The 16,851-nt window shown below is 38.7% G+C and overlaps 1 protein-coding gene across 9 annotated transcripts in view; it reads right to left on the bottom strand.

The window, feature by feature from the left end:
* The window catches only part of CEP295 (centrosomal protein 295), a 55,503-nt gene that overhangs the window by 17,768 nt on the left and 20,884 nt on the right, over nucleotides 1–16,851 (bottom strand). For 5 of the 9 annotated variants that reach the window (XR_006335710.1, XM_043876858.1, XM_043876918.1 and 2 more), the window contains 10 exons: nucleotides 16,633–16,816; nucleotides 16,212–16,379; nucleotides 14,344–14,565; nucleotides 10,847–10,939; nucleotides 10,596–10,699; nucleotides 8,946–9,083; nucleotides 8,338–8,435; nucleotides 4,648–8,077; nucleotides 3,509–3,662; nucleotides 3,223–3,366 (listed from right to left, as the gene is read on the bottom strand). Coding sequence is in view for 8 of the 9 variants with exons in the window: in XM_043876858.1 (XP_043732793.1) it covers nucleotides 3,223–3,366; nucleotides 3,509–3,662; nucleotides 4,648–8,077; nucleotides 8,338–8,435; nucleotides 8,946–9,083; nucleotides 10,596–10,699; nucleotides 10,847–10,939; nucleotides 14,344–14,565; nucleotides 16,212–16,379; nucleotides 16,633–16,816 (4,735 nt within the window). In the remaining variant the exon portion in view is untranslated. The remainder of the gene's footprint in view (nucleotides 1–3,222; nucleotides 3,367–3,508; nucleotides 3,663–4,647; nucleotides 8,078–8,337; nucleotides 8,436–8,945; nucleotides 9,084–10,595; nucleotides 10,700–10,846; nucleotides 10,940–14,343; nucleotides 14,566–16,211; nucleotides 16,380–16,632; nucleotides 16,817–16,851) is intronic. The other 4 variants (XM_043876869.1, XM_043876904.1, XM_043876878.1 and 1 more) reach the window with 3 other exon arrangements.

The following is a 16,851-nucleotide window of genomic DNA, read 5'->3' as shown; positions in this document are numbered from 1 at the left end:
GATGACATAAATCAAAGCAAGATCCTCTATGACCCACCCATCTCCTAAAGTAATGGAAATAAAAACAGAATTAAACAAGTGGGACTTGATTAAACTTAAAGCTTTTGCACAGCAAAGGAAACTATAGGCAAGGTGAAAAGACAACCCTGAGAATAGGAGAAAATAACAGCAAATGAAACAACTGACAAAGGATTAATTTCCAAAATATACAAGTAGCTCATACAACTCACTACCAGAAAAACAAATTACCCAATCAAAAAGTGGGAAAAAGACCTAAACAGAAATTTCTCCAAAACAGACATACAGATGGCTAACACACACATGAAAAGATGCTCAACATCGCTCATTATTAGAGAAATGCAAATCAAAATGACAACAAAATATCACCTCACACCAGTCAATGGCCATTGTCAAAAAGTATACAAACAATAAATGCTGGAGAGGGTGTGGAGAAAAGGGAACGCTCTTGCACTGTTGGTGGGGATTAAATTGATACAGCCATTATGGAAGACAGTATGGATTCCTTAAAAAAACCAGGAATAAAACCACCAGTGACCCAGCAATCCCACTCCTAGGCATATACCCTGAGGAAACCAAAATTGAAAAAGACACATGTATCCCATTTTTCATTGCAGCACTATTTACAATAGCTAGAACATGGAAGCAACCTAGATGTCTGTTGACAGATGAATGGATAAAGAAGTTGTGGTACACATACACAATGGAATATTACTCAGCCATAAAAAGGAATGCCTTCGGGTCAGTTCTAATGAGATGGATGAACCTAGAACCTATTATACAGAGTGAAGTAAGTCAGAAAGAGAAAGATAAATATCGTATTCTAACGCATATATATGGAATCTAGAAAAACGGTACTGAAGAATTTACTTATAGGGCAGCAATGGAGAAACAGACATAGAGAACAGACTTATGGACATGGGGAGAAGGGAGGAGAGGGTGAGATGTACGCAAAGAGAAATATGGGAACTTACATTATCATATGTGGGGTGGATGGCCAATGGGAATTTGCTGTATGGCTAAGAAACTCAAACAGGGGCTTTGTGTCAACCTGGAGGCGTGGGATGTGGGGGAAGGTTGCGGGGGAAGTTCAAGGGGGAGGGGATATATGTGTGCCTATGGCTGACTCAGGTTGAGGTTTGACAGAAAACAACAAAATTCTGTAAAGCAATTATCCTTCAATTAAAAAAAAAAAAGAATGTATCATTCAATTTCCAACTAAAAGGTGTTCCCACAAATAGAGAAAATGATGTGATCTCAAATTATTTTAGTGGTGTTTACTATTTGGCTTAGTTTTTACTAAAATCCATTGCCAACTATAGAAGCAAATACAAGAAGAAGTACCAAGGAGGCTTTAAAAGTGACTGTGTCTGCCAAGTAGGATTAAGGGGTGAGGGGTGTATAGGGGCAAGAAGAAATGCTGTTTCATGCTGTAATCTTTTAACACTATTTGCCTTTAATTATGTGATTAAATTATTGCCCAAAGAAGTGTGATAAAGGCTATGACGAAAGCTCCCAAAGAGCACATGAGAAGGACACATGACAGTCCAGGCAAAGTTTATGCCACAAAGTGGCACCAAACTCAACCCTGAAGGGAGGGAGCAAGATCATGAAGGCCCTGATGGATGGCTAGGGACTTAAGACTTAGTTCAGACTTACCCTCCAGTCAAGGGGAAACTACCAAAGAGTTTTAAACACAGGGCAACAGAGGCAAATTACTCTGAGTACACAATGGAAAAGTGAATGAAAGTAATGCTAGGCTAGAAACAGGGAGACATGGAGGTTTGCAGCAGTCTTTCAAGAAAGAAATGACAGCCTGAATTAAAAGGGTAGTAGTGGGAATGGAAACAAGTGAATCAACTAGAAATGGTAGTGGGAGTGGAAACAGAGTCGATCAACTAGAACTGAAAAGAACTGGTAACCTGTTGGGTGTTGGAGAGGTATAGACAAGGAAACTGTCAAGACTTACATCCGGGTACTTTTCACTGAGAAAGGGCTAAAGGATAAGGAGGTGTAGGTGAGGGAAGATGACATTTTTGAAATCTCAAACACAACTCATGAATTTATAGGAATCAATGGTGAGAAATTCCCAATGCTCAATCTGAATCAGGGAAATCACCATTCTATTCCTAAATAGTTGTGTTTAACAAATAGCACAAAATGAAGCAAAGCTTTCAAAGCCTAGTAATAAACAGAATACTTACTTTATAAGTTCCATAAGACATAAGAAGAAAACAAAATGTGGAATGATTCAAGAGTTATTCAGAATTCTACCTTCTTAAACTCTTTTAGCCAGAAACAAAAGTACAATATTTTATGGCCTTAATTAAGACCTAAATGGGCTTCCTTTGTGGCTCAGCTGGTAAAGAATCTGTCTGCAATGCAGGAGACCTGGGTTCAATCCCTGGGTTGGGAAGATCCCCTGGAGAAGGGAAAGGCTACCCACTCCAGTATTCTGGCCTGGAGAATCCCAGGGACTATATAGTCCATGGAGTTGCAAAGAGTCACACACGACTGAGCGACTTTCGCAAGACCTAAATAGCTAGTATCAACAGTAAACTTCCATGTACCTTGCTATTAACAAAGCTTATTTTCCCCCTTCAAAGAGTCTTCAAATTGATAAATTTGATCAATAAAACTATCTGGTTGAGTGTAAAATCTAAAAACAATTGTAAAACAAAAATAAAGCTTTTATTAAGGATCACCAGAAGAAATTTTTCTAGATAACTGGATCTCTGAAGAAGCACAGCAAAGACATATACATATTCTAACAGTTCTCAGAGTCAGGATTTTAAACACCATAATTATCCTGTGAAAGATACAGGAAAAGAGCAGTCAAAGTATTGAGGTGAAAGAGCAATACGGGAAAAGAGAGAGAGGGGAAAAAAAACAAAAAAAAGAGTTATATCCTGAAGAAACTGGTTTAGGAGGAACCAGAGGGAAGCAAGAATGTCAGAATAAGGAGAACAAAGAATTTTTGTCTACAATAAATTGCTTTCTCCCATATATAAAGAATTTAGTTACCTAATGATGTATTTCTTAAGTCCACATTTTAAATACTGTTTATATAAACCACTTTTTCCCCTTCATGAGTACTCACAGTCTAGGTTTCTTCAACAGCCACAAAATATTTAGCATCCTGAAATAACTATAGAAAACTAGCAAACTATTAAAAAATCATATTTTATCAAGCCCTCTCTTTACCTAGTAGAGAAGTTCTGCCACTTGTTGGTGACTCTACCTCTTGTATGGCACTAAGTTCATGTTGGTTCAAATCCAATCCACCTCTTACTTTTGCTACAGGTGGTTTTGAGGATTTCCTACCCAGTTCTTTGTCCTGACGCACACCTATCAAGTCAAAAGACAAAGTCAGGCACAATACAGATCTGTTAACACAACGAACTTCTTCAACGAGCAAGTACAGGAGGTGAAAGCAAAGAATCATCATCAGGATAATGAGTACAACAGAATATAATTATTAGTATCTTACCACTTTGCTTGGCATTACTACCTTCTGAAAGGAGCTGATGATCATCACAGTTGCTCCTGTCTGCAGGACCAATGTTTTCTTGATCGTGGAGATGAGGAAGCCATTCTCTGAGTGTCTGGGTTTCAAAATCATTCTCAACTTTGGGCTTACTTTCCTGAAAAAGTAGATAGATAAGGGTGGGGATGACACAGGATGAAGGATCATGTGAAGAAGTTATTAGATCTATATCTCCTTTTTTCAATTAGTACCTCAAGCAAACAAACAGCTCCAACCACATTAGTACAAATTTATCTATAGATTAAAAAATAATGAGAAGTACTTCTAATATTTGAAAGGGTAGTAATTCCACTGAAAAGAACCAGTCACAGCCTTGAACCTCAAAAACAGCCTCCACTGCACCTTTTGAGATTAGATTTGAGTATCCCTAGACCTCACATTCTCATGAATTCAAACCTCCTGCGTATCAAAGGATGTGTAGAATTCTGTTCAGGCTAACTCATAAATTTAGGAAACGGCCACACATTCATATATAGGGGGATACACCGTCTCCCATATAGAGAAACTATGAATAGAAACCAGAGTCCTCTCAACAATTCAGTCCCAAGCAGCAGGTCCAAATGTCCATCAGCCTAAAATCACACCACTTTTATACCAGGTGTTAGTACTGTCACTTCAAGAAAAAGACGGTACTCATTTTGATTCTATACAAATGTCAACAAAGTGCTATAGAGAAAGCACGAAGTCTGCTATTTGCCTAAGAGAAATTCTGCTACCTAGTTATTTTATAATTTAATCTTGTGGCAAGCTCAAAACTCTTTATAACAAAACTTCAAAACACAGCCTACATTTTTACTGATATTTTCCATTTGGTTGTATCAAACTACTGGCTGAAATTAGTTGGGCTTCAAATAACTATTAACCTCATAAACACTATGCAAGGTGGATGAATTTTTATTTTTTAATCCCCATGTTATTTAAGGTAAAAAACTAAAGCACAGCTAAGTTCAAACCACTTGTTCTCAATAACTAAAAACTTATTTCCGCCTAGGAGTAAAACAAGTATTTAGTTTGGCTGAGTTACCTGAGTCATCGGGTTACTGGTGATGTTTAATTCTTAGATATTCAAGTTTAATACATACCTGGCTGTCTTTGAAGAAAGCCTTCAGAGTCTCCTGATGTTTCTGTGTCTGCTGCTGCAAGGCTGTCTGTCTCTGTACAAGCAATACTTCTTGGGCTTTCTGACTAAAATGCAGAACTTCTTTTTGTAGCTCCAATTGCTTCTGAAGTCTCCAGTTATCTTGCTGAGCAAAGATGGGTTGTGAAAAATTCAAAATTCTATCTTGAAGTCTTGGGCTTACAGAAGCACTAGAGGGAACTGCACAATCAATCTTGGCTGAATACAATTCACAAATGTTTTGAGATTTTACCTCAGCAAAAGGGAGTGGAATAAATGAATGTTCTCTTTCCTTGGGTAAAAACAAAGAGGGAGCAGGCTGCCCAGAAGCATCACCTTCAATCAGCTTTGTCTGATTGCCTCTAAGCCGTTCTTCCTGGGCTTTTTCACTAAAACGCAGCACTTCGCCCTGCAAGCCCAACTGTGTGGACACGTGGTCTTGCTGAGGCAGAATAGCCTGGGATAAATGCAAAGGCCTCTTCTGAGATCTCAGAATCTCAGGATGACTTGAGGAAACAGCAAGGTCACTTCTGGCTGGAAAAGACTTTGGCATTCCTTCAGAGTCAGCAACAGGCAGTGCTATGTGGGATAAGGATGAAGAGGCACTGGTCTGCTCAGCTGAGACCCCTTTGTCCAATTTACTTAGTGTTTGCAAAAGGAATTCTTCTTGGACTTCCCTCTGTATATCTAACTGCCGTTGACAGGCCTTTAAATCACCATGGTGAGGTTGGAGAAAATGCTCAGGTGACTTTCCCTCAAGTGTATATTGTCTGGGCAAAACCAACTCTTTTTGGATTTTCTCACTACATGGAAGGGGGTTTGTCTGGGCATACAAATGTTCTTGTTGAAATGTGACTGGATAATCTTGTTGAGGCAAAACAGGCTGTGGTAAACCTAAAAGTCTATCAGGCAACCTTGGTATCTCAGAATGACCCGAGGAGACTATATTATCACTCTTAGTTGAACAAGGTTCTTGGATTCCACCAGCGTCACTAGGAGATAATGAAGCAAAAGGAGGCTGTATGACTTGGGATAGGCAGGAGGGGCCAACCTGCTCGGGAGACACTCTTCCCTTCCACTCACCCTGTTTGTGCAAAAGAAATTCTTGCTGAGCTTCCTGTCTAGACTGAATGATGGCTTCCCTCTGTGTAGCTAACTGTTCTTGGAGTGACTTCAGGTTATCTTGCTGAGGCTGGATGAGCTGTGATAACTTCCAAAGTCTATCCTGCAACGCTGGGATCTGAAAACGGCCTGAAGGAGTTCTACTCTCACCCTCTGCTGAAAGAGGTTCCCGAGAGTCAGCAGAAGGCAATGGAGTGAGAGACAGCTGCCCTAACTGGGGTGTGAACGAGGGGCAAGTCTGTTCAGAAGACACATTCCCTTGGCATCTCTGGCTGAACTGAAGGGCCTCCTCTTCTCTGTCTAACCGTTCTTGCTGTCCTTCCAAATTACCCTGCAGTGGTTGTGTATGTCGTGAAAATCCCAGAAGTCTTTCCTGAGATCCTGGGATCTTCCAGTGGCTCAAGGGAACAGCACTGTCACTCCTGAATGACATGCATTCCTGGCGTCTTTCAGATTCAGCTCCCTGAGACAGAGATAAAGAGGTGCCGGTCTGTTCAGAAGGGAAAATTTTTTCTAATTCACTTTGTTTGTGTACAAATTCCTGAGTTTCTTGCTTATTGCCAAGTATTACCCTCTGAAGGTGTGACTGATCATGGAGTGCCATTAAATTTTCCTGCTGTGGCAGACTATACTGTGGAAAACTAAGAGACACATCCTGAAATGCTGGCATTACCAAATTACTTGAGGGAATAACACTATCCCTCTCAGAGAAATAAAAGTTCTGACTTCTCCTAGGCTCAGTTTTAGCTGAAACTTGTGAAGCAAGTGAATGCTGAGTGACCACTGGCAGGAATGAAGAACTCATCTGTACAAACTTAGCCTCTTCCAAATCCCTTTGTTTACGTGAAAGTAATTCCGCTTGGGCTTCATGCCTGGCTTGGAGAGCATCCCTCTGTGTAATCAGCTGTTCTTGGAGCAACTTCAAACAATCATGCAAAGGTTGGAACTGTTGTGGGAAACCTAAAGACCTATCCTGAGATGCGGGCATTTCAGTCTGGATTGAGAGATGCTCCTTCTCAGTCTTAGATGAATACTGGTCCTGGATTTTTCCAGACTGAGGACCAGCAGAAGGCAGTGAAGTAAATGTATGCTGAGCTACTTGAGGTGGGAGAGAAGAGGACCCAGTCTGTTCAGCCCATACTCTCCCATCCAACTCATTCTGTTTATGCACACATAATACTTCCTGGGCTTCCCGCCTCGCCTGAAGGCTGTCCGTCTGCATTTTTAACTGTTCTTGAAAAAATTTTAAATTAAGCCTATCCTGAAGTTGTGGGACCCCAGCATGGCCTGAGGAAACTCCACTCTCTTTCTTCGTTGGAGAAGATTCCTGGATTCTCCTTGACTCAGCTTGGGTGGAAGGCAGTGAAGCAAACGAATTCAGAGGTACTAATGGAAGGAATATAGAAAGGCCAGTTTGCCCTTCCAACTCTTTCTGTTTACACAAAAGCAGTTGTTCCTGAGCTACCTGTCTTGTCCGAAGAACTTCCTTCTGTAGGTCTAACTGTTCTTGGAGAGCCTTCAAATTACTCTGCTGGGCTATGATATTTTCTGAGAATGGCAAAGACTTATCCTGCATTTGGCCAGCTACAGAAACTACATCTTTGCTCGCAGTTGAAAAGGGTTGCTGGATTTCTCCAGACTCGACTTTAGTAGGCAGAGAAATAAAAGAATGCTTAGCTACCAATGGTAGGAATGAAGAAGGTTCAATTAACTTAGAAGACACACTTTTGTTGTTCTCTGAGAACACCTGCTGGGAGTCTAAACTTTGAAAAGCTGTTGCCCCAGATGTTTCAGCTCTTTCTCTAGCATCCTGTACTGTCAGTGGCTTATCATGTGATAAAGCCCTTGAAAGCGTTTGAGAATCTTTAGCAACCAATTGGTAGTCTCTCTGTTGTACTTCAGTCTGTGAGAGCTGCTTTTGGTGTTCTTGTGATTCCAAAGCTTGCTTGGCTAAAACATCTGAAGTGACTAATGCTTCAGTTGTTTCTACCTGTCTTTGTGGAAAGCGACTCTGTCTTGAAACCTGATAATCTTGCTCAAATCTGGAGACCTGTGCAGGTGGTACAGGTTGTTTGTTAGGACTCAGCTTGGGTCTCTGACCTTGATCCTCCTGTTCTGATAGAACAGTGGGTCTTTCAGATGTTGGTGGTGGCACTGATGTAACAGAAGCAGGTATCATTGGGGTAGCTGACAGGGATGGGTACTTTCCTCTTAACATTGTCTGATATTCGAGTAATCGCTTCCTGGCTGTTTCAACAGACTGCTTGTGAAACCTACCCAAAACAAACAAACGTTACTCTTTTTTGATGAAAACAAAAACAACCTACATGCTCAAGTATTTATACATTACATTCAATCTAGGAGTGGCCATAATCAAGGCAGAAATGGAATAATGCTATTAACATTGCCCTTTGAGAAATCTACATGCCGTAGTTCTAAAGGGAATCCTGGTAAGATCTTCATATAAACCAAATAATAAACCCTGAAAATGTAGCCACGCAGTATCACATAAGAACTGTACCCTAATTAATACCTGTTTTGCTGTAATAGCTGTTGTTGATAAATACGAATCATCTTTCTGTGCCTATCTTCATCAGAACGTATGGTGTATGATGCTGGAGCAGTGCTGACCTAGTAAAAGACAAAGCTACTAATCAAAAGGCAAATACAGAAACAAGTATTAAAGTATTTTACATAAACTGAAGTTCTGTAATTGTAAACTTCCATATAGCCTTTTCTTTTTTTAAATAAAAAACACTGGCACTTCCATTGTTGAGAAATGAAGTAATCTATCACTCTTGCTTAGTGTCAAGGAAGTTCAAGAGTTCAACATACATATTGCATACAACTCATGGTCATTGTATTAGCACTGTCTAGAAACTGAAAGATGTAAGTCATCAGGTTTGTATAAACTTATGTATATACATATATTTCAATCAGGTTTGTATAAACTTATTTATATATATATATATATACACATATATATACATGTATATCAATCAGGTTTGTATAAACATATATATATAATTTTAAAAGATAATCAAACACAAATTAGAAAGGCATTTTACTTTTCTGAACACTAAGACTGACTGTTCTTATCCTCCAACAGTCTACATAGGGATGAGATTTCCTGCATCCTACCCCAGTCTGTTGAGTTTTTTTTCTTTTTTCTTCTTCCAGCTGAGCTCTGAAGCAATCCGTTTCTAATCTTAACTTCTGTTGTTCAATCTGTTCAAGTAATTCCAACTGTTTTTGCTGCTGTTCTTCTATTTCCATTATCTAAGTAACAAAAATACTACTGATCTATTAACAACAAACTAATACCAAAGTTTACATGCATTACACTGAAAAGTAATAGGTCTCATCCCCAAGAGTACCAATTCTCCAAGAAGAAAGTGGTGATATTTTATCTGTCACTGCCATTGCCAGAGGGAGGAAGGAAGCGAGACAGGGAAAGGGGAAAGGAGAAGGGAGAGAAGTAAAAATAAACATGTTAACTATTTCTATTTCCTGGGAGCACAGGGAAACCTTGATCACCACTGAAGCACCACCTCCAGAGAAGTAGCAAATTCTGTGTTCATATCTTTAGCTCTACCTTGTTCTCAGTAAGGATAATGCCTAAGAAATTAAATATCAAGACCTCTCACAACACTTTGATTTCTTAGGCATACTCGTAAAAGGGTGCAGTTATCTAGAAGCTAAGTAACAGTAGAGTGAGCAACATTGGGTCTTTACCATCAGGCATGAAACAGATGGGAAGACAATGGCAGAGGGATGATAAACTCTAAAATTATACCAACACACACATACAAATCCAAGAAATAAAAACATCTATGTTAAAGTAACTATGATTCATGAGGACAAGGACTAGTCTAACTGGTTGCCTGCTAAATCCAATACCTTCTAGTCCTTTAAACATACATAAGAAACAAGGAATAAACAGAAAAGGGAATCTATGTGAAGCTTTTTTAAGTGGCACACTTCTGCTAGAAATAATGATCTAATTTTCAAAATTAAAAATGTGTCAATCTGATACTACCTATTCCTCATCAAGCAAGAGTGACTATAGCTGAGTTCCTGTCTTTACCTTCCTTCAAAATGGTAGTCACTAGCTACATGTGACTATTAAAACTTAGAGCAATCCAAAACAAAATTTAAATTTCAGTTTTTCATTTGCACTACCCATATTCAACAGCCCACGTAGCTAACAGTTACCATACTTGACACAGATATGGAAAATTTCCATTACTGTAGAAAAATCTATTAGACAATAGTGCTTTACAACACAGATTAGAAAGCATTTATCTGAGAAAAAACAATGGCTCTTAAAATTATCAACCCTCAGATGTATTTTTATAAAAGCTATGACTATAAACTGATTGGCTTAGTAACAATTAGTCTCTATCAAGTTAATTTGTATTAAGAAAAATTTTTCATTAAAGTAGAAGGGTCCAATATTATAGAAGCTGAATTTAAAATTTTTCTTTGAAATACAGCCTTTCAAAAAAACTGTTGGGATCACAAAGTCCAAATGTTTAACATTATGACAGGGACTCATTTATTCAACAAATACTTATTGAGTACTTACTATGTATAAGGCATTGTACAAGAAACTATGTAGGGTAAACTGACTTTTTAAAAAAGATAATCTTTGCCTTTATCAAATGAATGTGTAAGGTAGAAGAAATGGTATCAAAAGTAGCCAGATTTTAAGACAAATCTCATTGGTCAAACAAAACTATAGTACCCAGGGGAAGAAAGAAACCTTTAAAAACAAAAATTTCAAATTACCTGTTTCTGCCTCGCTGCCATTCTAATTCTGACTGCTTCTTCCTGAGGATGAAGTAGAACTGAACTCGGAGCTACAGCTATAATAGGCTGAGTAGTTTTCATTTCTAAGAGAATTCCCAAAGCAAAAATTAGTTTCACTAATTTAGAATTTAATACAACTGTAATGTCCTTTGTTAATTTATTACATGTAATTTTATTAGGAAAAAGATGTGACGAATTAAGTTCGTTTAAGAATGTGAAAAAAGAAATACCTTGTTCCTTTTCAGAGTCTGTACTAAAGGAAAGTGGCTTATCTTCACTAGTAAGTGGTCCAGAGTCAACTGTTAGCATGTCACTTTCAACAACTGTAACAGATATATTATTATTAACATATTATCACTGTCAAAATTAAATCTGAACAATGTAACAAAAATCTACATTCAGATTATCACTGGTCCACCTGAATGTCTTATTTAGTTAAGATCCAGCCACCTTCCAGATGATCACATATTTTATCTGATAAGCTCAAGTCTAACACAAAAAGAAAATAAAGAAGATACAAGAAGATGTAAGACTAAAATTGTAAACAGAAAGGAAAAGATGAAAGACAACTGACTTAAAAGACAGGCTTACAGTTTCAAACACAATGGGAAAGCATAAAAAGAATAGAGGAAGCAAGGCACCAAAGTGTAAAAAAAGAAAAGATAAATTTAAATGTATCTTCAACATACTTAGATTTTAGGATTTTTATTATTTATGAAACCAGAGCAGAAAAAGTTAAGTTAAAGCAGTATACGTTGATCATATCAGGGTAGCCAGAAACTCTGCACAGAGTATCACCCACTCATTCATGCAGCACCTACATACATGCTGTGTGCACATGTACCACAGTCAGGAAGGAAAGGCCTCAAAGGGGGTTTTATGGGGCAGGTGGGAGCAGAACGTTATATAATCATCTTAGAAAAAAATTATAAAATTAGAAACAGTGCTAAGTACTATATAAGAAAAAAGAAAAGAGGGCTTATAACCAGAAGAGTATTTCAGACAAATCTGAATTACACTAGGAGCTCAGATGAGACTTCCCTTAGGAAATGGCACTTTAGTGGAAATTTGAAAGGTAAGGAAGAATCAACCAGGTAAAGAGTGTGGGGATGGACAGGAGACCTTTCCAAACAGGTCAGCAGGCATTAAAGACCCCGTGAGGATTAAAAAAAAAATAACTTGGTTCGGACAAGAGGAAGAATGCAGTCAAATGAGGCTAGAGAAAGATTATTACCCACGGCCTTTTCCAACATTACTTGGTTATGGATTAAAGATGAAAGCGTCACCTTGTATTAAGTGCCAATGCCATATTCTCTCTCCTACTTCTCACTCCTTTTTACTGCTTGCCCCTTCTCTAGCCATCTTCTAAATGCCTGAGTTCCTCAGATGTCTTATAAGCCCTTTTCTTACCGAATTCTTTCCACTAAGAGTTCTTCCATGCCCATGTGCTTGAATATCATGTCTGACTTCCAAACTTGTCTCTCTCTGCTTTAAGCAGGTAAATTAAGTCAATAAATATAAACTGAGCACCTTTTATGTACAAGGCACTAGTCTAGACTCTGGGGATAGAGCAATGAACAAAATTAAGTCCTACAATCCAGGACTGAAGGATGAGCAAGGTGGAGAGGGGCAGGTGTCAAGACAAAAAGCAAATGAGCAAGAAAGAAAATTTACGGTCCATCAGATGCTAAGAGCCATGGAGCAGAGGTGACAGGAAGTGAGGATTATGGGGCTGGGAGAAGGTATAGGAGTTTGACATTTTATATAGAGTGGTTGAGAAGGTTTTATTGAGAAAGTGGTATCTAAGCAAGTATTTGAAAGAAGTGACAAGAGTAAGCCATAAAAATACCCAAGGAGCATCCCCCTCCCCACCCAAAACCAGCACTTGCAAAGACCATATGACTTGTATTTGCTGTGTTGGAAAATTAGCCAGGAAGCCAGTGCCTATGGTGCAGTGGTTGGGGAAAAAATGAAGTCAGAGACAGAGTAAGGGAAGTAGGGGAGAGGGGTGTGTGGGGAGATCTGATGCCACTCTAAGAAAAACAGTTTTCCTGAAGGAAATGGGTAGTTATTGGAGGGCCTCCCCCAAAGGAATGACGCAGCTGACATGTTTTAACAGGATGACTCTGGAAAAAGATTACTACAGGAAGGTGCAAAAGCTATGGACAGAAGACCAGAGAGGAGGTTAGTACAGGCAAGAACCTACACTAGAGAATGAACATGACTAACACAAGGATGGCAGCTGTAAGAAATGGCTAGACGCTGGATATACTCTGAGCATGGGATCAGCAGGTTTGATGATGATTTGGATGTAGAACACAGAAGAGACGAACCAGAATGACAAGCTTTTTGGCTTAAGCAAGAGAATTTTTTGCCACCTACTGAAAAATATGATCATAGGAAAAGTAGGTATAGGGCAGGAGGGGATATCAAAAACTTAGTTCTGGAGAAGTTTAAGATGTGATTCGATACACGAGTGTGTGTTAGCTGTTTAGCTGTTTCTGACTCTTTGTGACCCCATGGGCTGTAGCCTGCCAGGTTCCTTTGTCCATGGGATTCTCCAGGCTAGAATACAGGAGTGGGTTGCCATTTCCTTCTCCAGGGGATCTTCCTGACCCAAGGATTGAACCTGAGTCTCCTGCATTGCAGATGGATCTTCACCATCTGAGCCACCAAGGAAAAATATCAAATAGACATTTAAATAAGTGGAGTTCAATGAAGAGGCCAAGTCTGGAAAGACACACCTGGAAGTCACTGGCGTACAGATTGTAAGGTAAAGTCCTCACACTGGAGACCAACGAGGGAGTATAAATACAAAGAGATTGTGAGAATCAAGTTCTGGGGGCAATAACTAGTGGTTGTTGAGATGAGAATAACTAGCAAAGAAAACCATGATGGAGGAGTCAGCGAGGTAAGAAAACCAAGAAAGGGAGGTGTCAAAAGGTCAAGTGAACAAAGTATTTTCAGAAGGATTCCTGTTGTACTTAGGATCAAATCGAAGACTTAAACAGGAACTACAAGCCACTTCTTTCAGAAGGCTGGCAGCAAAACATTTCCACATAAATCTAATTACTTTGTTTAAAAAAAATCTAGAAGATAAAACTCAAAGAAAAAAAGCAAATCAAAGAAGAGTTATATCATGATTCTTGTTTGCTAGTATGTAATTCAAGGAAATACTACTGGTTTGACTTTAGTAACTTCTGGAAATATATCTAAATAGCCCTATCTACCAAAATTTTTGTTAAAAAATTAACAAGGAATCAAATCTCTGGTGGGAAAGTAAAATAAATACACAATACTGTACATTCAAAAGCTGTTAATGTGTTCATATCCTTTGATTCAGGAATTCTTTTCCTTTGTTCCTATGGAAATAATTAAAGATATAGGCAAAGACTTTGCTAAAATGATGCTCATTACAGCACAAAAAAGTAATAAGAAACATTAGAAATAGCCTGTACATCTCAACGTAAGGAACAGGCTAGCTCTGGTTCATCAATGTCTTTGTAAACACATCTATGAATGATTCACTGCACTGAAAGTGCTCTGGGAGGGGATTCAGTAAGGTTTCTAAGGTTTCTAAGACTCACTGCCTGTGAGTGGCAGCATTATGGGCTTTGAAACATTTTCTTCCTTTTGACCTCTGTTCTTAGATTTTTTAGAAATGAGCCTATCTTTGAACAACTTAGAAAGGGTTTATGTACTATAATATGAGACTGGAGAAAACTACCTTGTTCCTGCCCAGAGGATAATGTTCTGTCTTCACTCACAGTTGCTCCTGATTCAACTGTCAGGGCTTTACTTTCAGCTTCACTGACAGTCGTAATCATTTCACTTTCCTCTTCAGACATGGATTGAATTGTCCAGAGAGATTTCTGGCTTCGGATCTTATTTAATAATTTTTTAAAAAGAATTTTTGAAGGAATCTGGTGGGTCTTCACTGCCAAAGGAACTAAAAGAAAAGGAAATAAAATTTGTTCAGCAACTACCACAAATAAGGTAAATTATTCTATCTTTACATTTAGTTACCACAACCACCACTGGTTAAAACAAAAGTACAACTGTATTTTTCCCAGTATTTACAATTTAACACAATTTTGTAACTAGGTATAATTTTTTCAACTTAAATTTAAATAAGGACACCAAAATTCAATTACAGCTGACCCGTGAACATGTATTTGAATTGCATGTGCATGTATGCTGGGTCACTGCAGTCATGTCTGACTCTTTGTGACCTTATAGACTGTACCCACCAGGCTCCTCTGTCCATGGGATTCTCCAGGCAAGAATAGTGGAGTGGGATACCATGTTCTAAGGGATCTTCCTCAAGCCAGGGAGCGAACCCATGTCTGTTTTGTCTCCTGCATTGACAGGTAGATTTTTAACCACTAGCACCACCTGGGGTCCACTTATTTGCAGATTATTTTCAAATAAATATGTTATCACAGGACTACACGATCCAGGGTTGGTTGAATCTGCAGATACAGAACACTGGATACTGAGGCCCAAGTTACATGTAGAGTTTGGACTGTATGGAGGGTCGGCACCCCTAACCCCTTGTTCATGGGTCAACTGTATTTTTCAACAATCGGCATGCAGCAAGCTTAAAAATGTATCAGGAAGATGCTTATTCCACTTGCTAAATGATGACAGAATGTGTATCTCTTAATCTGTGGTTAAGACCAGCATTCAAAATATGTGCTATAAGGTTTGCAAGAAAATAAAAGATTCTGCAGAGGCCAGAAATGAAGTTTAAAGGGGAATTCATAGCAATTGAGCCCTGAACCCATTTTTCTGAAATTTATGCCAAATCATAGTAACCTTATATTTTGTTCGGACAGCAGTGTGAACACAGGCAACAGGGATAATGCCTACAGCCCTACCCCAAGGAGTCTTAGAGGAGATCCACATAAAACGGGAACCCCCAAGGACTACCTATCCACAGTGTCTGGTGAAGATGAAAAGAAAGTCTGAGTGGTTTTGAACAAAGGCAATACTCATAGGAATGGGGAGAAAAGAAGTCAAACGGAAGAAGACTTGGTCTCTAAGGAGATGTGTAGTAAGAGACAGCTTTGTCTTTTCAGAAGTATTGATGCCTCTCATAGCTTCGGCTTGGATTACTACAGACTGTGGCATCATCATTAACATGAGGAAGACAGAAGGACAAGGTAGGAGAAGATGAAAAATGTACTGTTAGACACTGTCAAGTGAAAAAATTCAGAAGGTGGAGACAGAGATGAAGTTTAGAAGAAACCTAAGTTTGTGCTGTTCATCATTACACATGAAGTGCCTAGAAAGCAGCACAGCAGAAGTACAAAGTCTAAAACACAAAAACAAAAAAATGCTGACCTTTCAAATGAATTCAAAGTTGATCAAATAACCTAAGTAACCTAAAAAACCTTCATATACAAAAAACATCCCTCCTATGTATATGAAAAGGATCTTTAGTGATGAAAATCTGAAGTTTCCTCCCCTCATCACTCCCATTAGTATTAGGCACTGTTTGTGGTTAAATTAGACCAGCCTTTTCTAAATGCTGGCAAAATATTAACATTTTTTCCTATAAACTAAAGCAATATTCAGGTCAGAAGTTTTTACCGTCTGCTTCACTAGAATGTACTGTTTCAGCTTCTGTCATTGGAATGTTTTCAGCCTCCCCTAAACTTTCGTGTTCCACTGAGAGGTCCAGTTCTTCATCTTGGATCTGGTCAGTCACAGCAGGCAGAGGCTCTGGTTCAAGGTGCAAAATCAGGTTTCCTTTCACCTCTCAATAAAGAAATACACAGACATGTTTCCATTCCAAAATGACTAAAAAGAACTTGTGCATAAAATTTTAAAGATCATCACAGTTTCAAGTCTAAAATATGAGCACCTCTTTCAAATGAGAACTCCTTTCAAAACAAAAACTGCTTCATCAAGACAAATGTATTTTCCCACAAAAACATTTAATAAGTAACATTTTAATGACATTTAATAACATTTCAAAGTAAACTTTGAAAGTTTACTAAAAATATCTTACTCCTGTCGGCATTGTACATGTCTTCAAAGGCAAATTCTAGCTCTCTCTGCCACTCTTCTTTCATTTCACTGCGTTTGTATGGAAGTTCCACTAGTTGTGGTGGCATCCGTGCTACCATCAGTCTCCTGCGTGCCAGGTCCTCTTGCTGGAGCTGCTGGAGTTCTTTCATTAGTTTCTCTTGATTCTTCAAGAATAAAGAGAAATAATTAACAATTGAGT

Source organism: Cervus elaphus, chromosome 2 (genome assembly GCF_910594005.1).
Source record: "Cervus elaphus chromosome 2, mCerEla1.1, whole genome shotgun sequence".
NCBI lineage: Eukaryota > Metazoa > Chordata > Mammalia > Artiodactyla > Cervidae > Cervus > Cervus elaphus.
This window is presented reverse-complemented; position numbering and strand designations above follow the sequence as displayed.